Genomic DNA, 22,100 nt, shown 5'->3' on the forward strand with positions numbered 1-22,100 from the left:
ATAGCTAAAGCCCTAGAAGTAAACACCTAGGGAAAGCAGGAGGAAAGGGCCAAAGACAGAGCCATAGGGACACCATGGTTTAAGGGAGATGTGCAAAGGAGGCTCAGAGCATCAGTGGGCTCAGGCCAGGGAACACAAGCTCTCTAGGCTGCCATTCTACACACAGAAAACTCGGTGCAAGGTTTACATATACCTTTTTAAAGTAACATTTAAAATTACTTCCTTTAATATAAAAGAAACACACAAGACACAAAGAAAGCCCAATAAAGCTGTGAGTCCCAGTTTGGTAGTTGAGGAGGAGTCTAAGAAAACAAGCCTTTCCTCAGTATCCCTGGGAAAGAAGGGGTGAGAGGACACAGATATCACCAGGCCCTGGGTGACTGCATTGCTGGGGCCACGCAGGGCCTAGCTCTCCACCAAGGGAAAGTGCTGATTTTCCTTGTCATGGTCCTGGCCTTGCTCCCATGCTTGTCCTCCAGTTTTCAGAAGTCGTCCAGTTCCAAGAACGGCTCCTTCCTTTAGTTCACTAACATTTTCACTTAGGGGTGAAGGCCGCTTACCCTGAAAACGGCAGTGTATGAGTTGGGGGGAGTTGCTGTTCAGGAGAGGGAAGATCTGGGTAAAAGGGTCTCCCACCCTCTACGTTGGATATCCTAGTAACAGCTTTCGGCTTCTCTTCCTTTACCTGTCGTAGTGTCAGGGTGCCAGGGGAGTTGTCATCCTGCAGGATGGTGAGGGGGGATCTCCCTAGTACCTTGCTGCTGTTTGGTTTCCATCTATTGCGCATAGAACCTGGGGTGGGTAAGGAGTTAAAGCAAGGACCCAAAACTAGGACTTACAGTTTATTCCTCCCACACTCACCCGTGGACCTTATCCCAAAACATTATCCTAGTTTATCTTCCCTGCATCTTGCCTTTAGATCCTGTACCTGAAGATCTGGGAGTCTCAGGGTCTCTTGAGGGCTTGTCGGAGCTCTGGCTGGCCACAGAGGTTTCTGTGGGCTGTCTTGCTTCCTCCTTGGAAAACACCTGTTTGGAGGGGAACTCAGTCTGGTTCCAAGGTGGCATCTGTTCCTCAACAGACAACTGGGTACCCAGAGGCAAGTCCAATTCAGAAGATAAAGGTGCCTCCGGGGGCAGAACAGGCTCTGGGGGAAGATTTGATTTAGAGTCTTCAGTTTCAAATACTTCACTCAGCTGTTTCACCAGTGGGCTTGGGGGGTCTAGAGGAAGAAAGTGAAGTGAACAGTGACCTCCTGATACACAACATTCAGCAAGGAGCAAAATATACAGGAACCTTAGGACACATGCCCAGGTGGGTGAGCAAGTGGGAAGAGAGAAATCAAGGAACTCAAGGCGAAAGGGAGCAATTTTTTTTTTTTTTGAGATGGGGCTTGCTCTGTCCCCCAGGCTGGAGTGCAATGGCATGATCACAGTTCACTGCAGCCTTAACCTCGTGGGCTCAAGCAATCCTCCCACCTCAGCCTCCTGAGTAGCTGGGATCACAGGCCCATGCCACCGTGCTTTTGTGTGTGTGTGTGTGTGTGTATTTTTTGTAGAGATGGGGTTTTGCCATGTTGCCTAGGCTGGTCTTGAACTCCTAGATTCAAGCGATCTGACCACCCCGGCCTTCCAAAGTGCTGGGATTACAGGCATGAGCCACGGCACCCAGGCTGGGAATAAAATATTGAGATAAGAGTGAGATGGGTCCGAAGCAGGAGAATGGAGGCCCCTTTAAGGGAGAATGGCTTCATGGACCCTACCCAAGAATAATAGATGACAGCTTCATCAGCATTCCCTGGGCCCAACACTTACCTCCACTGCTGGTCTTCATAGGTGTCCGCGCAATACCAAGAGTAGGAGAGCGGGGATCTGAGTCCTGGGCATGTTTAAGACCCTCCAGTTGCTCCCCTGCTGGTAGGCCTGGCTGTGGAGAGCTCTCCACCTGTCAAGACCATAGGCTAGAACAAGTCTGGGCCCTGACTCTTCTCTCCTCTCCTCCCCATATTCCAGGAAGGAATTTCCAAGGCCCTCAGATATCCAGCCTATCCCACACAGATGGAGATTGCAGAATAAGGCCAGGATAAGGGTGAGGGCATGAGGGCTCTCTCAAAGTCAGGTTAGGAAGAGGCCCAAGAATTCAGACATTCTCTGCCTTTCCCATCTGGCCCCGAGTACCTGGATGGGAGTGCGCAGGATGCCAGCACTAGGTGAACGGGGGTCCGCCACTCGAGCCAGATGCTTGTTGTGCGGCGGAGGCCGCGCTGGTGTGACTGGGACGCTCTTGGCTGAGCCCATCTCAACCAGGAGTTGCAGGGTGGGGGCAAGGGCCAGCCCGGGACGAGGAGGGAATGCCTGTGAGAAGCGACTCAGGTCTCAGCCCTTATCTCTTCCACGTCGGACCTTCAACCCTAAACCACCCTATCTTCCCAGTTTCCAGTGAAGAAACTTCCTGGCGGGGGACCAGAGGCCTCTGCGGAGTTAATGATTGCTGCAGCTGACAAATGGCTCGTTCTGGGCCTGCCGAGCCCTCTAACTTATTTATTAAATTATTCAAATCACTTACCGGGCCCCAATTCCACCTCTGGATGCACAACAGCTCGTGGCTGAACTCCCGAAGTTACCAGTTTCAAACTTCCCGCCACGCCCCCTGCCCTGACCCTATTGGCTGAGCCGACGTGATTCCATAGGCCCTCCACGTAAGACCCGCCTCGAGCCAAAGGAAGCTGTTGGTCTGGGAGAACGTCTATCATGGTGACTGTGGATGTCAATGGACTGATGCTAGGCTTGCCCAGGGGTGATGCCTCCTTGATAAGGGTACTTCTGTTCAGTATCGGCCTGCGAGCCGTCCGTGGCAGACTGAGGAGTGCCAGCCTTCGCTTTCGAGACGTCTCGTCTCAAGAACGAATTATTAAACAAAATAGAATCATGAGTGATTACACTATTATGCGCACATCCAGCTGGAGTTGTGATGGTTTTCCTGAGGCGAGCGATAGTAGTCTTATTGGTTAACAGCTGTATCAATCACTCGACACAACCCCCCTCAAGCTCCGCCTCACTGGATACCCCCTTTTCAAATACCAAGACAACTGCCCCTCGACTTTCCGACCGGACAGGTCCCCAGGAAACTTTCTGGAATTGACAGGCCTAAAACAACCGTCAGCTCCTGCTCTTCAATAGAAGGCACGCGAAGGGACTCTAAGAGTCCCGGAGCCGGAGCAGCTGCGGAGCCGCAGCAGCTGCAACTCCGGAGCCCACCTAGCTGCTCTACGTGCGCTCCCGCCCTGGAGGAGTGGGATTGGTTCTTTCAACCATCAATTGCCTTAGGAGCGCTTCTCATTGGCGTCAGTCAAGCGCGGGGCAGGGGCGGAGCACCGGCAGGCAGGCTCCGTCCAACTGCCATTCTCGCGCGTCGTCCCCGCAGCGCATGCCCCTAACGAGTGGCGCTCATTGGACGGGAGGGGCAGGGGAGGGGACTGGGAACGGTGGGAGCCGCCGTGTGTGGAGAAGCTGCTGCCGGTGTCATGGCGGAGCTGAGTGAGGAGGCGCTGCTGTCAGTATTACCGACGATCCGGGTCCCTAAGGCTGGAGACCGGGTCCACAAAGACGAGTGCGCCTTCTCCTTCGACACGCCGGTAAGCCCATTCCCCACGCCCGCAACGAGCACGACTTCCTTCCATCGCCCTGGTCATTCCGCCGGGGCCTGCAAGGCTTGGGCTACCGCCTCCCTGCGATGCACCATGGGACTTGTAGTCTCCCACGCTCCACTCTGCCGTTGCCTTTCATTAACTGCGGCTGTCGTGTGACTACCGTCCCCGGAAGCCGCCGCGCTCACCTCGCCAGCTCCCCGCTTCGTGGAGCACTGTGGGCATTGTAGTCACTCACTGCCTTCGTTGCTGTTCTAAGCTAGGGGCTCAGCCCGACCGTCGGACTACATCCCCCAAGTGGACCCTTGAGAAAACCTGGCAGTCGGCCTTGTCTGCCGCGCACGGCTCTCCGGGTTTTGTAGTCTCGTGTAGGAATGATGGGGACGACTCCCCACTGTTCTCGGCCGGGATTGGAGTTGGGGGGTGGGAACCGCAGTACCTAGGCGGTTAATAGTCTGGGAGTGGGCTCTCAAGAAGTCCGGTTCTGAGAAAGGCACAGTTAGAGAGCCTCCACCCCGTGGTTAAAACGGACAGGGGGCGGGGAGGGGAGGAAAGAGGAGAGGAAAGCTCTAGTCGTTTCTCCTTTGAAGTGAGCAATGGCCGCAGCCCCCACCCTTCCCCCGCCCCCCAGCCTATCACAGACAGCTGAGATAACCCCTTTTAAAGTATTCCTAGAGAGGTGGTTTCTTTCTTGGAGGGTGCTAAGGCCTCTTTCCCATCCCGCTCCCACTCTTGGCTAGTTACACAAAGCCACCTCCCACACCATGCTTCACGTTTTGCAGGCTCCATCCACCTGGTACCTCCCTTCCTGCAGTTCTGCCTTCCCTATGTCACCCTCAAGCCGAGGCCCTTTGGGGCCTGAACTGAGAAGGCAGCAGTTTGGTTGGGATCCGCCCCCCTCACCACCCCTCCCCTCAAGCTGCTGGGCCCTGCCCAGTGTATTCTGCCAGACCAGCTCATGGCCTGAAAACTGCAAGTCAGAGTGGAAAGCCTTCATTACTGCATCACCAGTACTGAGTAGAACAGCATGATCTGAGGCCCAGTTCAGGATCATCACTGTGATTTGTGGTTTGCTTGGTTTGCTAGGCTTTGATCTGGGCCTCAGACAATGTGCTGTTTCTCTGAAGTCTGGCTTTGGCAGAGGTAAAAGAGCACTGCGCGGAGCAGAGCTCCAGGGTTCCCAGTCCTTAGTGAAATCAGCATCTTTAATTTCCAACAGAGGAGTTTAATCACTTCAGAGCTCCCACATTCTTCCCAGGAGGGAAGGTTTTTTTTAAATTACCAGCAGGTGGTAGAAGTCAGTGGGTCCCTCTTTACACTTACATTCACTCTTGTCTCTCTCCTTAGTAACTGCTTTGAATAATCCAGAAAGGGTTTTTGTAATCTTCTGAAACTTTCCCTCTTTCACCCCAAGTCAAGAGATTTTCAGTGTGCCCTAGTTCTTTGCTAACCAACTTCCAGCCTATTTGGTTACCTTCAAATTGGGTTCATGGTAGAAAGAGCTTAGTTGAACTCCCTGGTGAGAAATGCTCTGTTTGTTCATGAACTTGCAGTGCACACTGTTCTAGGAAGTGGTACAGAGCAATCTATGGGACCAAGAACTACCTTAGACAGTGCACTATTTTTCATATCACAGCAGAGAAATGTTCAAGGCCACGGAGACTTTTATTCCTGGAAGACGATGCCTGTTGTTGCTCAAAGCCTTGGATCTGAGGGAAGACCCTTATTGTCTCCAATTTCCTCCTCCACCTTCTCCATCACTCCTTACAAAGGCACTGGAAAACTTGGTCAGCTTTGGGGGAAGCCCATCCTCCCTTCTCAGCTGTGTTTCTGGGTGGACACCCGTCTGTCCCTGTTTTCATGGATTATGTGTGTTCTAGCTATCTCAGCAAGTGTTGCGAGATTGTTGTCAGAAGGGGATGGCTTTGAGATTGGTGATTGTTGGGACTTCAGCAGGGATCTTATTGGTTGGAGGGGAGGCAGAGGAGAGAGGGCGGTGGCTATGGAATGCTGGACTTCATGATCCTTCCAGACTGGGTGCAGGTTTAGCTGTGAGTCCCTAACAAGTCATTGTTCCCCTGGAAGCCACACTTCAGCAGGAGAGGAGGGAGAAGACTCACAGTGTGGACCAGGGTTGGACTACCTGGTAGAATGTAGTAAAAGGAAGGTCTTTTTCGCTGGATGTTGAGTGTCACCGCTGTAATCCCAGCACTTCGGGAGGCCGCAAGTTAAAGACCAGCCTAAGCAACATAGCGAGACCCCACCTCTAAAAACAAAAATTCTAGGCATGGTGGCATGTGCCTGTAGTCCCAGCTCCTTTGGAGACTGAGGCAGAAGGATCACTTGAGCCTGGGAGGTTGAGGCTGCAGTGAGCTATGATCATGCCACTGCACTCCAGCCTGGGTGACAGAGTGCAGTGTCTCTAAAATAAATTTTTTTTTTTTTTTTTAAAGGAAAGGTAATTGTGCTTGCTGGCACACTTGGATCAGATATACTGTTCAAGTGCTGGACTCTCTGCTCCTCTGGTCTGGAAGGTTTTCTGAATCATGGAGATCAGATAGGGTTTGTCTTAGGTGTCCCTGGTTTGGGTTCAGTGTCTGACATGAACGTCTTTCCTCTCCCACGAAGGGACCCTTTTTCCCTTTGAATGTAATCTCCAGCACTGGAAGTCCACAGTATTTGATCCCCATTTACTTTCTGGATCTGTTAGCCCCAGGAAAGAGGTGAAGGAAGTCCTCTGTAATTGATTAAAGAGCTCCAAAGCCCAAGAAGGAGCAGGTGGAAAGATAAATGGTGACTGCTGTTGCTGTTGAATGGCGAAGATGAGCTGGTGTTCCTCAGCCCCCTGATGTCCTTGTTGATTGTTATCAAAGTCATGGGAGGAAATGGGGAGAATCTTAGCTATGTCCCAGGTCCTAAAAGGCTAAATAACTTGCCAAGGGCCACACAGTGTTAGAGAACAGAACATTTCTTCTGGAACCCAGCAGTTTCTGACTCCAGGTTTTGGTTTCCTCACCTGGCCAGGCTTCATAACATCCTCGTGTTTTCCCCCTTACCTCTTGTCCTACAGGAGTCTGAGGGGGGCCTCTACATCTGTATGAACACATTTCTGGGCTTTGGGAAACAGTATGTGGAGAGACATTTCAATAAGACGGGCCAGCGAGTCTACTTGCACCTCCGGCGGACCCGGCGCCTGGTAGGGACAGGGCTGGGTCCCTCCTGTTGGACTCAGTTTCCTTTTTTCACCTACTTTTGTGTCATTAAAGCTTGGCACAGATGTTTTTTAGCTTTATTCCGTTCTGAGATGAACCACTACCTCCTTCCCTCCCTCCTCCCGACTTGTTCCTTCGCTCGTGCTCATTGCTGATCCAGCCCTTCCTGCTTCTTTGCAGAAAGAGGAGGACCCTACTACAGGCACTGGAGACCCACCCCGGAAGAAGCCCACGCGGCTGGCTATTGGTGAGCACCGCTGCAGTCCTATTCTTCTCCCTGAGCTGGTCTTTCTGGCTCTCAGCAGCACCAGGAAAGCCCCAAAGAGTGGGCCTGATTGATGGCCCTAGAACTCTGGATGGGGCAAGTGAGGTGCTGGCTCGGAGGAGGGACATTGACCTGTTGTCATTGCTCTACTCTCCCTCTTCTTCCCTATCCTTCCAGGTGTTGAAGGCGGGTTTGACCTTAGCGAGGAGAAGTTTGAATTAGACGAGGATGTGAAGATTGTCATTTTGCCAGATTACCTGGAGATTGCCCGGGATGGACTGGGGGGACTGCCTGACATTGTCAGAGATCGGGTATGACTCCCCCCCACGCTACCCAAGATTCTAGAGCAAGATGGGCCAGGGTAGTGGTGTCTTAGGCAGGCACTGACGAAGCTGAAGGCCAAGGGGAAGAAGGGCTTGTGGGGCAGGGGGTTGGGTATTGCCTCTGACCCTCTGCTTCCCCCAGGTGACCAGTGCAGTGGAGGCCCTACTGTCGGCCGACTCAGCTTCCCGCAAGCAGGAGGTGCAGGCATGGGATGGGGAAGTACGGCAGGTGTCTAAGCATGCCTTCAGCCTCAAGCAGTTGGACAACCCTGCTCGAATCCCTCCCTGGTGAGGCCTGGCCCCTCTGCCTCGGGCACCACCCCCAGAGCAAGGACAAGGAGCCCACTTTTCTGGGGGATCTGGTGGGAGAGAGGGTAGGGAGCAGGACAGGAAGGGAAACTTGGAAATGAACGAGACATGGGGATGGCCAGAGGAGAAGAGAGAGAGACCTTGGATTGGCAGGGGGCCTGCAGAGCCCCCTTTCTCTGCCACTCCCTCAAATCCCTGACCCACATTTCCGCTGATTGTCTTCTCCGTGGGTTAGTGGCTGGAAGTGCTCCAAGTGTGACATGAGAGAGAACCTGTGGCTCAACCTGACTGATGGCTCCATCCTCTGTGGGCGACGCTACTTCGACGGCAGTGGGGGCAACAACCACGCTGTGGAGCACTACCGGGAGACAGGCTACCCGTTAGCTGTCAAGCTGGGCACCATCACCCCTGATGGAGCTGGTACAGCCTCCCCTCCTCCAGCCACTCTCATGCTTAAATGTATTTCATTTGTTAGTAATTTCGTGTGACATGTATAATACATGAATGCATTATCTTGATAAGAAAGGAAAATAGTCAGGTGCGGTGGCTCATGTTTGCAATCCCAACACTTTGGGAGGCCAAGGCAGGAGAATCGCTTGAGCCTAGGAGTTCGAGACCAGCCTGGGCAACATAGTGAGACCTCATCTGTCCAAAAAAGAAGAAAAAGAAAAAAAGAAAAATTGGCTGGGTGTGGTAGCTCCTGCCTGTAGTCTCAGCTACTCAGGAGGCCGAGGCAGGAGGATTGTTTGAGCACCCGGGAGGTTGAGGCTGCAGTGAGCTATGATTGCACCACTGGACTCCAGCCTGGGCTACAGAGACCCTGTCTCAAAAAAGGAAAATACTGCAGATGAGACTGAATTTTTGATTATTCCCCACTCAAATCCTCATCCCTTTCCTACCAAGCCTGTCTTACCTTATCCTACACAGGTAGAATCAGAATCACCGTTAATTCCAACCCTCACCCTGTTTCATCTGTCTTCCCTGACCGTCAGCCCCAGAAGGGCCATGACCTCACTCATATTACTCATATTCAAGGGAACCAAGAGGGTGGACCTTACTGGCTTTCTTTCTGTCCCCTCAAGTCCCTTCTGTGCAAGGGATGGGACGGTGGCCAGGCTAGTCCTGAGCCACTTCCCCTGATTCTCTTCCTGCCTCCTGCTCTAGACGTGTACTCATATGATGAGGATGACATGGTCCTGGACCCCAGCCTAGCTGAGCATCTGTCCCACTTCGGCATCGACATGCTGAAGATGCAGAAGGTGAGACCCCCTTCAACTTCAGATTCTTCTACTTCCTGCTCCTGTGAGGGCCCTTCCTCTTTGCCTGAGGCTGAGGTAGGGTTTTGGGGAAATCTTCTAGTTAACCCCATCCCCAAGATACACAGGCTTCTTTTAAATATCTAAAATAATTTATTCAGTGAATAGTACTGAGTACCTACTACGTGCTAGATGCTGTGTGAATAAGACACATGTGGTTTTTGCTTACAAGAGTTCTACTCTAGAAGAAAAGGCAGACATTAGTCACATTCCCAGATAAATAAGTGAATAGTTGCAAACTGTGGTGGGCACTGTGAAAGAGAGGCGGAGGGTACTACAGTCATTAACAGCAGGGTGACCTGGCCTAGTTTAGGGATCAGGGACATTTCCCTGAGGAAGTAATGCTTAAGTGACAATGTGAAGGAGGTTAGGGGTAACTTAAGGATGGGAAAAACATTTCAGGTAGAAGGAAATTTTATTCCTCATTCAAGCAGAGGCCTTGATGACTAATGGGCCTCTGGGACAATTATGTGTGGCTTCTAGAACTTGAACTGGACGACACTCAACATACCTCCCATGTTTGAGCCTGTGATTCCACAAATTCTAGGCCACAGTTGAGTATCATCCTAGACTCAGTGCGAGATCAAGGTAAAAACTACAGGGTTGAGTTTCTCACTCAGTCTGAAGTGCCCCTTCTCACACAGACAGACAAGACGATGACTGAGTTGGAGATAGACATGAACCAGCGGATTGGTGAATGGGAGCTGATCCAGGAGTCGGGTGTGCCACTCAAGCCCCTGTTTGGGCCTGGCTACACAGGCATCCGGAACCTGGGTAACAGCTGCTACCTCAACTCCGTGGTCCAGGTGCTCTTCAGCATCCCTGACTTCCAGAGGAAGTGAGTAGTGCCCTCTCCTTCCCCAGACCCCTCCTGGTCAGCACCCTCTGGGCATACTCCTCCTTCAGCTGCCCTCAGCACCTCTGTGTTTGATTGTAGTCTTAGAGTAGTTCCTATCGGCTGGGTGTGTTGGCCCACACCCGTAATCCTAGTACTTCGGGAGGCCAACATGGGAGAATTGCTGGAGCCCAGGAGGTTGAGACCAGCCTAGGCAACATAGCGAGACCCTGTCTTCTCTTAAAAAAAAAAAAAAAAAAAGAATAATTCATGTCACACTCTGGCTGACATGCTGTGAGGGGAGCAAGTTAGGGAGCTGCACCACCAGCACCCCAACACACAAACCCCACTGATAGTGCAGAGTGCCAAGTCCCCAGGCTCTGTGGCCTTCTGACAGACTCAAGGGTTAGCAGGTGGTCTTTATTTTAGGGCAGTGACATCAGATGAGCACCTAACATGGACATATAGCACTTGGGGAGGAGCGGGGCTTGGTACACTAAGAATAAAGGCAGGTTCTCAGCAGAAATGAGTTTACTTTTGAATTTGGGGAACAATTAGAATGTGAATGCTCAGAATATGTCAACAGGTTCTGTCCAATAGAACGTGAACTGCACTTATCCTAATCCCAGGCTACCTTCCCCTCCCTGGCTCCTCTGCCTCCAAGCGTGCTTGCACATTGGACATAGTTGCGAAGGGGAGAACAGGCAGGTTGCTGGAGAGAAGCGACTCCAAGGTTCACCCACAGCAACTCCCCACTCTTGAGGGGACCCCGTTCACAGAGTTAGTAAATGTTTGCTCCCTTCCCTTTTCCTCGGAGCTCAGGCCAAAGCCTCTCCAACTGTCCTTCCCTTGACTTTTAGGTATGTGGATAAGCTGGAGAAGATCTTCCAGAATGCTCCGACGGACCCTACCCAGGACTTCAGCACCCAGGTGTATGTAACCAGGTCCTATGTAGGAAAGCTGTTGAGAGTCACGGCCGTATACCTTCCTCCTCCACTCCTCCATGATCGCCTGGGGGGCACAGCACTTTAACCCCTGGCCTTTTTTTTTTTTTTTTTGAGATGGAGTCTTGCTCTGTTGCCAGGCTGGAGTATAGTGGCGCGATCTCGGCTCACTACAACCTCTGCCTCCTGGGTTCAAGTGGTTCTCCTGCCTCAGTCTCCTGAGTAGCTAGGACTACAGGCACATGCCACCACGCCCGGCTAATTTTTTTTTGTATTTTTAGTAGAGACGGGGTTTCATCATGTTGGCCAGGATGGTCTCGATCTCCTGACCTCGTGGTCCACCCATCTCGGCCTCCCAAAGTGCTGGGATTACAGGCGTGAGCCACTGCGCACGGCCACCCTGGCCTATTAGGAGCATTCGGGTAACTGCCGTCTGGACGTGTTGTCTGTCTTGAGCTGGGTTCCTGTAGAATCTAAGGTTTTTCACGTTGTTGAGAGTTAGCTAGGGAGAGCCACGAGCAGGGGGTTGAGTTGGGGACACGCAGGGTCATTAGTTGACTGAAGTGAAATGTTTTTTTGGATATTAATGCAGGGCCAAGCTGGGCCATGGCCTTCTCTCCGGGGAGTATTCCAAGCCAGTACCGGAGTCGGGCGATGGGGAGCGGGTGCCAGAACAGAAGGTGCGTCTAGGACTCTGTCCCTTTCAGGCCCTGGGATTGTGGGGAAGCTGAGGTCTGGGAGATGTCTAAAGAAGGCCCCTGGATGGCCACTGAGCCCCAGCTGAGTCCCTGCCCTGACTTTTCCCAGGAAGTTCAAGATGGCATTGCCCCTCGGATGTTCAAGGCCCTCATCGGCAAGGGCCACCCTGAATTCTCCACCAACCGGCAGCAAGATGCCCAGGAGTTCTTCCTTCACCTTATCAACATGGTGGAGGTAAGGGCTGGCAAGATGGCACACCCCTATCTTCCTGCAATTTACTTGCTGTCCTTCCTGCCCATTTCTCCCTCTATCAGCCCCAACCCAGTCCCATCCCTGAACTCCAACAGTCTGTGTCCCTGTGAACAGTGCTTGCACCTGAAGAGGACAGTGAAGGTGATGATCCTTCCCCTTGATGGGCTCGAAGCCCAATTCAGATTACGCCCAAAGACAACGATAAGAGAATACTTCCTGCTTATAAAGAAAAATACAAGCGTGTTCCAACACAGTCCTTCAGCGCAGGGATGGGGCCAGAAATGGGGAGGGGTCGGTGAATTAGGGAAGGTCTCTGCTCTGCTCTTGTGTCCCTGAGTTCTGAGTGGTAGTCTGCCTTCTCTCCCTGACTCTCCCATGAACCTTTCAGGCCCCATTCTGTTCCCTGGCTGCCCAGACCTCCCTACCCTGCCTCTTTCCCATAGAGGAATTGCCGGAGCTCTGAAAATCCTAATGAAGTGTTCCGCTTCTTGGTGGAGGAAAAGATCAAGTGCCTGGCCACAGAGAAGGTGAAGTACACCCAGCGAGTTGACTACATCATGCAGCTGCCTGTGCCCATGGATGCAGCCCTTAACAAAGGTAGGTTGCTCCATCAGCAAGGCCTTGGCACGGTGGGAGGCTAAGGTCCAGGAGGAATGCTTGGGCACCTGATGGGAGCACAGCCCAGCGAATGCCCTGCTCCACCAGCCAAGGTTCCAGTCTGGACCACCAGGAGTAGGTAGGATTAACCTCGCCCAGTGGACACTCAGCTTGTTAGCAGAGCTGCGTGGAAACAGGCGAGATATATTGGACATGTGTCAGGGGTGCTTTGGAAGGGTAGAGGAACTGAAATACGGACACAGAGCCAGTAGGGAGAGGCTAAAGAGGCAAAGAAGCAGCACCCTTCAAAGGATCCACCAACCCATTCTGTCACCAGAGGAGCTTCTGGAGTACGAGGAGAAGAAGCGGCAAGCCGAAGAGGAGAAGATGGCACTGCCAGAACTGGTTCGGGCCCAGGTGCCCTTCAGCTCTTGCCTGGAGGCCTACGGGGCCCCTGAGCAGGTCGATGACTTCTGGAGCACGGCCCTGCAGGCCAAGTCAGTAGCTGTCAAGTAAGTCCTCTGGTCGGGGCCTGAGGCTGTGGGTCTATGGCAGAGCCATCCCAGAGGACATTTCTGCCTCTTCCCTGTTCTTTCATCCCTTTGTGGTTGGAATCTCAGGGTTGAATCAGTTGGGCTGGTAAGCTGGCCCTGATGGAACCAAGGGGCCCTGGTAGGGGGGACACGGGTGCTGACTCTGTCACCTTGTCCTGCCCCAACCACTCCCTCTTGTGTGGCACAGGGTCTCTTTGTAGCGTAGCCTCTCTTCATCGTCCCTCAGTCATGGCTGAGCACAGGCATTTAGGATCAGCTGTGGGCAGAATTTGGATTTCCAGCAAATAGCCCCACTTTGTGCCTAGCCATTGGCACCTGGCACGGGTGTGAGACCTGAAAAAGTGCTTTGGTCTCGGGAGCAAGCTACCCAGCCATTTGCTGCTCCTGCCAGTGAAACAGCTCTTCCTCTGTGTGTGGGTTTTTTTTTTTTTCTTTAAATAGAAACAGGGTCTTGCTATGTTGCCCAGGTTGGTCTCTTAACTCCTGGGCTCAAGCAGTCGTCCTGTCTTGGCCTCCCAAAGTGCTGGAATTACAGGTATGAGCCACCATGCCTGGGCTTTTTTCTTTTTCTTTTTTTTGTTGACAGCCTTCCTTCTGGCCTCTACTGCTCCTCGTTTGCCGAGGACAGGCGTCAGACACCTGCCCGGGGAGGAGAAGAATATGGAGGATCTTCTGGGTTACTGGGACTTCTACCCATGAAGGGCTGAACCCCAGGTGGGAGTTTCAGGAGAGGAAAACCCTGGGGATTCTCTGTGTACCAGCACATTCTCTCTTCCCTAGGACCACAAGATTTGCCTCATTCCCTGACTACCTGGTCATCCAGATCAAGAAGTTCACCTTTGGCTTAGACTGGGTGCCCAAGAAACTGGGTATGGCTGCTGGAATGAGGGAGGTTACACAGAAAATGCTAGAAAAAGAAGGGGCTTTAACACATATAAACTAGTGTTTCTCAGAGTTTCCTCTGAAAGGGGAATAAAAATCACCTTCAATGTTTCAAAATGTATCTAGTTTGAAAGCACTAACTAAAAATATTAAAAGACTTCTTTGATTGTTATAGCTATGATTTACAACCAAAAGTGATTTTCGTGGTTTTTTTTTAATAATTGGTAAGATGTTTTCATTTTGATAATCTTGAAACAATTAATTCTCGTGAGTCTTACAGGTCCCTGACTGTCATTTGAGAACTCGTGATGTACCTTCATTTTCTAGATAAGGAAGTTGAGACTCACAGGAGTATAAACTCATTCTGTCTCACAAGTTCTAGGCCCCTGCCCTGTCCGTAGATTATCTGTGGTAGATCTAGGACCAGCATCCTGGCCTCCCAACTCCCAGGCTTAGTATTATTTGTCTTCCACTGGGACCCCTAAGATGGGTGCCGTGCTTTTAGCAGCTCCTCTTTACAGAGCAGTTCTGACATAGCGGGCAGGGAATTGAGGTTCCCGAATCACTTTCCAGGTAGGCCTCCGGGAGCTGCTGAGGTGACCCTTTTCCCACAGATGTGTCCATCGAGATGCCAGAGGAGCTCGACATCTCCCAGCTGAGGGGCACAGGGCTGCAGCCTGGAGAGGAGGAGCTGCCAGACATTGCCCCACCCCTGGTCACTCCGGATGAGCCCAAAGGTAGCCTTGGTTTCTATGGCAACGAAGACGAAGACTCCTTCTGCTCCCCTCACTTCTCCTCTCCGACATGTTAGTGACTCTTCTTCCTGCCTGTCTCTCTCCCGTGCTGATGGGGGCCTCTCTGCCTTGCGTCCCCTGCCCCTGTCCTTTGTGTTTCTCCTGTCCTCCCTTTCAAATTTCCTCTGCCCTCTTTGATTGACATGGGGCCTCCCCAGAGCACTCCCAGCCACCTTCTGGGTGTGGATGGCAGCAGTGCCAGCTAGTGGCCTCTGCCCTCGTTACCTCCCTGGTTTGGGCAGGGTGGGGGTATCATGCTCCAGAAACAGGGCCCGTTCTGCGAGAATGGGCAGGGACCCACATTACAATTGTGTGGTCATTTTGGTTTTGGGATAAGGTGCCAATCCATGGGAGAAAAATGCATGGAATGGGTGATTGGAAGAGGGCTGGGTCCTGGCCTGCGGGAGGGAGGAGGAGCAAACAGTGGCCCAATCAGTCGGTCCGTGTACCCACAATTCCCATTACAGCGCCCATGCTGGATGAATCAGTCATCATCCAGCTGGTGGAGATGGGCTTCCCTATGGACGCCTGCCGCAAAGCTGTCTACTACACGGGCAACAGTGGGGCCGAGGCCGCCATGAACTGGGTCATGTCACACATGGATGATCCAGGTAGGCTGGGGTGGGGAGCAGAGTGGGGCAGGGCCTCCATCCTCCCCCAAACACATCAACCCCTTCACATCCACAGATTTTGCAAACCCCCTCATCCTGCCTGGCTCTAGTGGGCCAGGCTCCACAAGCGCGGCAGCCGACCCCCCTCCCGAGGACTGCGTGACCACCATTGTCTCCATGGGCTTCTCCCGGGACCAGGCCCTGAAAGCGCTGCGGGCCACGGTATGGGCTGCCCCAGCTGAGGACATGGGGCCAGTGGGGAAGAAGGGAGTGGGAATGAGGGGCCATCCTTCTTGAGCAAGACCAAAGACAACAGGTGTGGTCTGGCCGAGGCTGGGCACCACTCTTTTGTGGCTGCGATGAAGGAGCTGAAGCCTGCGTTCACTGCTGGTTTTTTTGCCCCAGAACTTGTTAAAAATGTAATGCTTCTGTTAGGCCAGACGCGGTGGCTCACGCCCATAATCCCAGCACTTTGGGAGGCCGAGGCGGGTGGATCATGAGGTCAGGAGATCGAGACCATCCTGGCTAACATGGTGAAACCTTGTCTCTACTGAAAAATAGAAAAAATTAGCCAAGCGTGGTGGTGGGTGTCTATAGTTCTAGCTACTTGGGAGGCTGAGGCAGGAGAATGGCATGAACCCGGGAGGCGGAGCTTGCAGTGAGCCGAGATCACGCCACTGCACTCCAGCCTGGGCGACAGAGCAAGACTTCGTCTCAAAAAAAGAAAAAAAGTAATGCTTCCTTCCTCTCCAAGAACAATAGTTTAGAACGGGCTGTGGACTGGATCTTCAGTCACATTGACGACCTGGATGCTGAAGCTGCCATGGACATCTCAGAGGGCCGCTCAGCTGCCGACTCCATCTCTGAGTCTGTGCCAGTGGGACCTAAAGTCCGGGATGGTCCTGGAAGTGAGTATCCCCAGGAAGCAGGACAGGCCTGGTGGAATCTGGTCAGTCTGCTACACCAGATCCCTCATTCAGGCAGCTCTGCCATCCTCAGGAGTCAGGGGCTTCTCTCCACCTCAACGTGGCATCTGAGGGTGGGGGGCTCTGGACCAGTACCTGCCTCACATTCCCTGAAACTCCTGTCCTGAGTCTGAGCCGTTGTCTGGATCTTTGGGCCATCACTCAAGCATTCCTCTTCTGTTTCTTTCTCTGACCCCCTCTCTCCTTCCCTAGAGTATCAGCTCTTTGCCTTCATTAGTCACATGGGCACCTCTACCATGTGTGGTCACTATGTCTGCCACATCAAGAAGGAAGGCAGGTGAGCGCTGGCCACATGCGTTTTGAATGGAGAATGGTGGTGGGAATGAGGAGGGCCATTTGGAAGTCCTTGGGATAGCTATGGGAGAAGGTGAAGGGACTGCCTGATGGGGACATAAAGTGCCAGAGAGTGACAGAAGGTCTTGCAGCAGTGATTGGCCCAAGGGCTGGATCTGGCCACCAGCTTTTTTTTAAAATAGAGATGGGATCTCACTATGTTGCCCAGGCTGGTCTTGAACTCCTGAGCTCAAGTGATCCTTCTGCCTCGGCCTCCCAAAGTGCTAGGATTACAGGCATGAGCTACCGTGCCTGGCCAGGCCCCCTGCCTTTGTAAATAAATTTTCACTGGAACCTGGACACACTTGTTTATGTGTTGTTTGTGCCTGTTTTCACGCTGCGGCAGGAAAGTTAAGTCGTTGTGTCAGAGACCAGAGAGAGGGCCTGCAGAACCTCAGATACTATCTGGCCCTTGCCAGAAAAAGTTTACCAACCCTCTGCCTCCCTGGAATGGGTGGGGGGTGGTTGTAAAGGTACTGCAGGATCTGAAGACATAATAGGGTCCGTGACCCTTGTGAGGTTGTGAAGCTCTCTTAAGGCACGTGGTGGCTGGGCTGTGGATTTGGGGTACGGGCAGAGAATGTGGAGAGCACTTCCAGGGGCCATGTCTGAGAGACTACATGCTGCCACTTGGAATGCCCAGTTTGTTCATCCTTTTCTGTTTTCCCCGCTTACCCAGATGGGTGATCTACAATGACCAGAAAGTGTGTGCCTCCGAGAAGCCGCCCAAGGACCTGGGCTACATCTACTTCTACCAGAGAGTGGCCAGCTAAGAGCCCGCCTCACCCCTTACCAATGAGGGCAGGGGAAGACCACCTGGCATGAGGGAGAGGGGCTGAGGGACGGACTTCAGCCCCTCTGCTCTGTACCCTGTTTCCTTTTGTCCCTGGCAGCAGGGAAGAAGCTGGAGGCCGTGGGAGAATGGCTGGGCAGAGCAGAGGGGCAGCGCTAGACTCTGGGGATGGAGCAGGACGGGGACGGGAGGGGCCGGCCACCTGTCTGTAAGGAGACTTTGTTGCTTCCCCTGCCCCCGGAATCCACAATGCTCTGCTTCTCTGTGTGGCCCCGCCCAGCCCCCTGGTGTGGAGGGAGGGGTCTCGTTTGTGCGCGTGGGTGTAGCTTTGTGCATCCTCTCCCAGTGGAGCGATCACCTGTGCCTCCCCTCCCCCTTTGTTTGCCCCTGTGTGGTTGGTCAAGGAGGGATGTGAGGCAAATAGGGACCCCCCCCTTGCCCTCCTGCCTCAGTCTTTCCCCCACCCTGTCTCTTCCTTGTCCTTCTCTGGAAAATGCCAAAATACACGATGTGAATAAAAGTACAACGGCTAAATTGTGTCCTGTTTGATACCTTGGGAGAGGCTTACCTTCCTGGGGTTAGCAGGAGGGCGTTTCAGAAAACTCCTAACTCTGGCCGCCTCCCCGCCAAAGGCAAGTCTCCACTTTTCACTCGTTCCAGAGCTCTAGGAAAATTGGGGTTGGGTGGGGAGGTGGAGTAGAGTGACTAAATGCCGACAAAGCCAAGGAAAGATGGAGTGAAGAGCCCTTCCCTGTCTTTAGTCACACAGGAGTCGGAGGATTTCCCAAATGTCCCTAGTTGCTAGCTGGCTTCAGGCTGGGACTCAGTCCCTGCAGTTCCTGCCAGGCCTTGCCAGCCGGGGTGAGGGTTGGGATGATCCTGGCGGCCTATGCCTGTGTGGGCTGCCCCTCCCCCTGTGAACCCTGCATTTGTCCCGCAAGTTTTCACTCAAGTAGACTCCCTGGGTACAAGGGTGCCTGCTCAGCAGTCGGGCATGAGCTGCTCCGATGGGAGAAGGAGGTTGTATATCCCACAGCTGGAGAGGGGCCCTGTTTGCCCCAGTGGGCGATTTGGGCTACGGCCAAGTTGCCACCAGCTAGCTCCGCTTGAAAACCACTTCTGGCCCCGTGGGGGACTCAAGTAGCCAAGCTAGGTTCCCCTGAGCGCCGGAGCTTACAGGTCTCGCCTTGTCCCGAAAGCCCCGCAGTCGAGGCGGAGGCGACCGAGCCCCCGACGCCCCTAGAACGTTGCCACAAGAAGGAGGAACGTCGGAACAGTGCAACATCGGGCGGCGGCCGGGGCGGCGGCAGGAGGGCGGGCGGGGGGCAGAGCTCCGGGGGACTGGGCGGGCCATGGCGGAGGACGGCGAGGAGGCGGAGTTCCACTTCGCGGCGCTCTATATAAGTGGGCAGTGGCCGCGGCTGCGCGCAGACACTGACCTTCAGCGCCTGGGCTCCAGCGCCATGGCGCCCTCCAGGAAGTTCTTCGTTGGGGGGAACTGGAAGATGAACGGGCGGAAGCAGAGTCTGGGGGAGCTCATCGGCACTCTGAACGCGGCCAAGGTGCCGGCCGACACCGGTAAGCCCTCGCCGAGGAGGGGCCGGGCCGGGGCCGGGGCAGGAGTGGCAGCGCCCTCTCCCGAGGCCCCGAGGCCGGTATCCGCGCGGACCTGATGCAGGGCTGTGGGACGAGGGCCGCTGGGGTCCGGGCAGGGGCCTCGCATCCGCAGCCCCGTCGGTGCGTCGAAGGGGCAGGGCGGAGCACATGATGCTCCTTGGACTATGGGGCAGGTAAGGACGTTTTGGGTCTCCTGGAGGAAGGTGGCCCTGGGGCGCGCACTGGGGCTGTGCCCGCCAGGCGACGGGGTTAGGAGCGGAGCCCGAGGCTCTGCGGGAGACCGGGGGAGGCTGACCGCAGCCCCCGGGGTGGGGGAGGAGGCTGGGCCGCGTGGGCTTCCCGCTACCTGCCCCTTGGCCTCCCGCGCCGTGCGCAGCCGCACGTAGCCCCAGACTCCTCCCCCTCCTTGCCGGCGGCCACGTCCCCGCACCGAGCTGCTCGGGGTCCCTGAGCCCCCAGATCTGACCCCTTCCCTTCGGCAACCTGAGCGACTCCCGCCTTCCACGGAAGGGACCGAGCCGGTGCCAAACAGGCTGAGCGATTTGAGAGTGAGGAGCCATCCTACCGCCTTCCCCAACCTGGAAACGGCAAAGTGCAAGGCCTCTGAGTCAGTTAGGTGTCTGCCGCCCACGGGCAAAAAGGATGCTCTCCTCCATCCTCCTTCTTCCCTCCACCGAAATCGGAGAGCCGCGGGCCTGATCCAAAGAGGCATCCCCTTCTCGTTCATTCCCCAGAGGCCTCAATACAAACCCCAGGAGTTGGCCCCTCTCCTTTTGCTACAAATCCTTGCCTTGCAAAGGAGAGGTGAGGATGGGCTATTTTAGAAGGGAAGCAGGGTTGGCCCCTAGAGAATGCTGAGTCTGTGAGGTGCCTATGCCCAGAATAGCTCGAGGAAATTGGAGCCACAGCTGTTAAAAGAGCAGAGGGCAGGGTGAGGGCCGTGGCCTCTCAGGGGTATCTGGAAGGCTCTTCGAGTTGAGTGCAGACCCAGCCTGGGCTGGAAAATGGACAAAGGTCATCTTGCTGGGGTGAAAAGGGGGAGAGCAGAACCAAGAAGAAGAGGGTGAGGGCTGGGGGGCTCCAGGGCACTGGTTAGGAATTGTGGGGAATGAAGGCTTTCTTTAGTCTCATCCCCCTGTGGTACCATCTTGTCCTCAGAGGTGGTTTGTGCTCCCCCTACTGCCTATATCGACTTCGCCCGGCAGAAGCTAGATCCCAAGATTGCTGTGGCTGCGCAGAACTGCTACAAAGTGACTAATGGGGCCTTTACTGGGGAGATCAGGTGAGATCGAGGCGGAGAGGGGTGTGTGGGACCCTTCCCTCACTTTCCTCGTTGAGGGGAAAGCCACAGGGTGTGCTCCCTGCTGAACCTTGGCTTCATCTCTTCCTTTAGCCCTGGCATGATCAAAGACTGCGGAGCCACGTGGGTGGTCCTGGGGCACTCAGAGAGAAGGCATGTCTTTGGGGAGTCAGATGAGGTTAGTAGCCAAGACAGAAGATAAGGGATGTCTTTTTCCAAGAAGGATGTCTCATCAAGTCTGTTTCTCAACAGCTGATTGGGCAGAAAGTGGCCCATGCTCTGGCAGAGGGACTCGGAGTAATCGCCTGCATTGGGGAGAAGCTAGATGAAAGGGAAGCTGGCATCACTGAGAAGGTTGTTTTTGAGCAGACAAAGGTCATCGCAGGTATCTCTGGAGAAAGGGACCTTTGAGCCTATCCAGGGCCACAGAGACTCAGAGGGTAGGGTCAGGCCCTGGAGCCTGTCTTGGTCCCCATGCTGATCCAGAAAAGGAAAAGGGGGAGGGGGAGTGAGAATCTTTGCTTGGGGCCTATCACTTCTGCAACCCCAAGGTAGATGCCACCTGGAAATCCCCCAGTGTCCACCAGGGGGCAGTAGGCCACCGTTCTTCATACTCGGAGAACCTGGCTGGAGAGCTCTTTCTTGTTCACCCTTCCCTCCATCTGTATCTCTGCCCTGCAGATAATGTGAAGGACTGGAGCAAGGTCGTCCTGGCCTATGAGCCTGTGTGGGCCATTGGTACTGGCAAGACTGCAACACCCCAACAGGTAACCGAGCCCAGGAGCCCTGCCCTCATCCCAGCCTGCCTCAATAGGTTTGGACAGACACAGACCATCTGGGGCAACCCCTTATTTCAAAGACACGGAGATCTTGAGCCCAGAGACAGTGACTTGTCCAAGGGCATCCAATCCAGGGCCTGGCTTGCATCAGAGCCCTAGTACTCTGACTCAGTCAGAAACCACACTAAGTGTCCACTGGTGCCAGTGATTTTTCCTCTTAGAGAGGCAGAAAAGGTCTTACTTAGGCCAGCTTCTTGTTCTAGGCCCAGGAAGTACACGAGAAGCTCCGAGGATGGCTTAAGTCCAACGTCTCTGATGCGGTGGCTCAGAGCACCCGTATCATTTATGGAGGTGAGTGGCTTTGGTTCCCGGCTGAGGTGGAGTGGGCTGAGGACTAGACTGAACCCTCGGACATGGAGGTGGGGATGGGGCAGACTCGTCCCATTCTTGACCAAGCCCTTGTTCTGCTCCCTTCCCAGGCTCTGTGACTGGGGCAACCTGCAAGGAGCTGGCCAGCCAGCCTGACGTGGATGGCTTCCTTGTGGGTGGTGCTTCCCTCAAGCCTGAATTCGTGGACATCATCAATGCCAAACAATGAGCCCCATCCATTTTCCCTACCCTTCCTGCCAAGCCAGAGACTAAGCAGCCCAGAAGCCCAGTAACTGCCCCTCCCCTGCACATGCTTCTGATGGTGTCATCTGCTCCTTCCTGTGGCCTCATCCAAACTGTACCTTCATTTACTGTTTATATCTTCACCCTGTAATGGTTGGGACCAGGCCAATCCCTTCTCCACTTACTATAATGGTTGGAACTAAACGTCACCAAGGTGGCTTCTCCTTGGCTGAGAGATGGAAGGGGTGGGATTTGCTCCTGGGTTCCCTAGGCCCTAGTGAGGGCAGAAGAGAAACCATCCTCTCCCTTCTTACACCGTGAGGCCAAGATCCCCTCAGAAGGCAGGAGTGCTGCCCTCTCCCTTGGTGCCCGTGCCTCTGTGCTGTGTATGTGAACCACCCACGTGAGGGAATAAACCTGGCACTAGGTCTTGTGGTTTGT

At 54.0% G+C, this 22,100-nt stretch overlaps 3 protein-coding genes across 12 annotated transcripts; 2 read left to right on the plus strand and 1 right to left on the minus strand.

Moving 5' to 3' along the window:
- Positions 1-190: 190 nt before the first annotated feature.
- On the minus strand, positions 191-3,268 carry CDCA3 (cell division cycle associated 3). 9 transcript variants are annotated; one of them, XM_054444487.2, is made up of 6 exons: positions 2,566-3,248; positions 2,178-2,472; positions 1,815-1,944; positions 929-1,222; positions 686-792; positions 191-561 (listed from the first exon to the last, which is right to left on the minus strand). In XM_054444487.2, exons 2-6 carry the CDS (start codon positions 2,295-2,297, stop codon positions 406-408), a joined length of 807 nt encoding a protein of 268 aa, XP_054300462.1. In that variant the 5' UTR covers positions 2,298-2,472; positions 2,566-3,248; the 3' UTR covers positions 191-405. The 9 variants fall into 9 exon arrangements, 8 of the variants coding, with proteins under 8 accessions (XP_054300462.1, XP_063528455.1, XP_054300465.1 ...); XM_063672385.1 differs by having other exon boundaries at positions 914-1,222; XM_054444490.2 differs by having other exon boundaries at positions 929-1,147; positions 2,178-2,354; positions 2,566-2,677.
- Positions 2,729-17,885, plus strand: USP5 (ubiquitin specific peptidase 5). 2 transcript variants are annotated; one of them, XM_054444478.2, is made up of 20 exons: positions 2,729-3,634; positions 6,717-6,842; positions 7,039-7,105; positions 7,301-7,434; positions 7,589-7,734; positions 7,991-8,175; positions 8,920-9,014; positions 9,716-9,909; positions 10,767-10,838; positions 11,443-11,530; positions 11,658-11,783; positions 12,245-12,398; positions 12,736-12,910; positions 13,733-13,821; positions 14,449-14,571; positions 15,096-15,239; positions 15,316-15,461; positions 15,994-16,147; positions 16,418-16,502; positions 17,238-17,885. In XM_054444478.2, the coding sequence occupies exons 1-20, from the start codon at positions 3,524-3,526 to the stop codon at positions 17,329-17,331; spliced, it is 2,508 nt and encodes an 835-aa protein (XP_054300453.1). In that variant the 5' UTR covers positions 2,729-3,523; the 3' UTR covers positions 17,332-17,885. The 2 variants fall into 2 exon arrangements, with proteins under 2 accessions (XP_054300453.1, XP_054300452.1); XM_054444477.2 differs by having other exon boundaries at positions 3,502-3,634; positions 14,449-14,640.
- Positions 17,886-18,658: 773 nt separating this feature from the next.
- On the plus strand, positions 18,659-22,087 carry TPI1 (triosephosphate isomerase 1). The gene is made up of 7 exons (XM_054444494.1): positions 18,659-18,929; positions 20,127-20,250; positions 20,362-20,446; positions 20,521-20,653; positions 20,950-21,035; positions 21,311-21,398; positions 21,527-22,087. Exons 1-7 carry the CDS (start codon positions 18,704-18,706, stop codon positions 21,643-21,645), a joined length of 861 nt encoding a protein of 286 aa, XP_054300469.1. The 5' UTR covers positions 18,659-18,703; the 3' UTR covers positions 21,646-22,087.
- The last annotated feature ends 13 nt before the right edge of the window (positions 22,088-22,100 follow it).

The sequence above is a fragment of the Pongo pygmaeus genome, chromosome 10, assembly GCF_028885625.2.
Source record: "Pongo pygmaeus isolate AG05252 chromosome 10, NHGRI_mPonPyg2-v2.0_pri, whole genome shotgun sequence".
NCBI classification, from domain to species: Eukaryota; Metazoa; Chordata; class Mammalia; order Primates; family Hominidae; genus Pongo; species Pongo pygmaeus.

Excerpts from the sequence above, each read along its gene's own strand:
- CDCA3 (XM_063672385.1), bottom strand. The coding sequence starts at position 2,297 with ATGGGCTCAGCCAAGAGCGTCCCAGTCACACCAGCGCGGCCTCCGCCG. Across the intron at positions 1,945-2,177 it reads TCCTGCGCACTCCCATCCAG|GTGGAGAGCTCTCCACAGCC; the intron begins GTACTCGGGGCC and ends TGGTCTTGACAG. Across the intron at positions 562-685 it reads GCACCCTGACACTACGACAG|GGTAAGCGGCCTTCACCCCT; the intron begins GTAAAGGAAGAG and ends TGCCGTTTTCAG.
- USP5 (XM_054444477.2), top strand. The coding sequence starts at position 3,524 with ATGGCGGAGCTGAGTGAGGAGGCGCTGCTGTCAGTATTACCGACGATC. Across the intron at positions 6,843-7,038 it reads TCCGGCGGACCCGGCGCCTG|AAAGAGGAGGACCCTACTAC; the intron begins GTAGGGACAGGG and ends GCTTCTTTGCAG. Across the intron at positions 7,106-7,300 it reads GCCCACGCGGCTGGCTATTG|GTGTTGAAGGCGGGTTTGAC; the intron begins GTGAGCACCGCT and ends CTATCCTTCCAG.
- TPI1 (XM_054444494.1), top strand. The coding sequence starts at position 18,704 with ATGGCGGAGGACGGCGAGGAGGCGGAGTTCCACTTCGCGGCGCTCTAT. Across the intron at positions 20,447-20,520 it reads TCTTTGGGGAGTCAGATGAG|CTGATTGGGCAGAAAGTGGC; the intron begins GTTAGTAGCCAA and ends GTTTCTCAACAG. Across the intron at positions 21,399-21,526 it reads CACCCGTATCATTTATGGAG|GCTCTGTGACTGGGGCAACC; the intron begins GTGAGTGGCTTT and ends CTCCCTTCCCAG.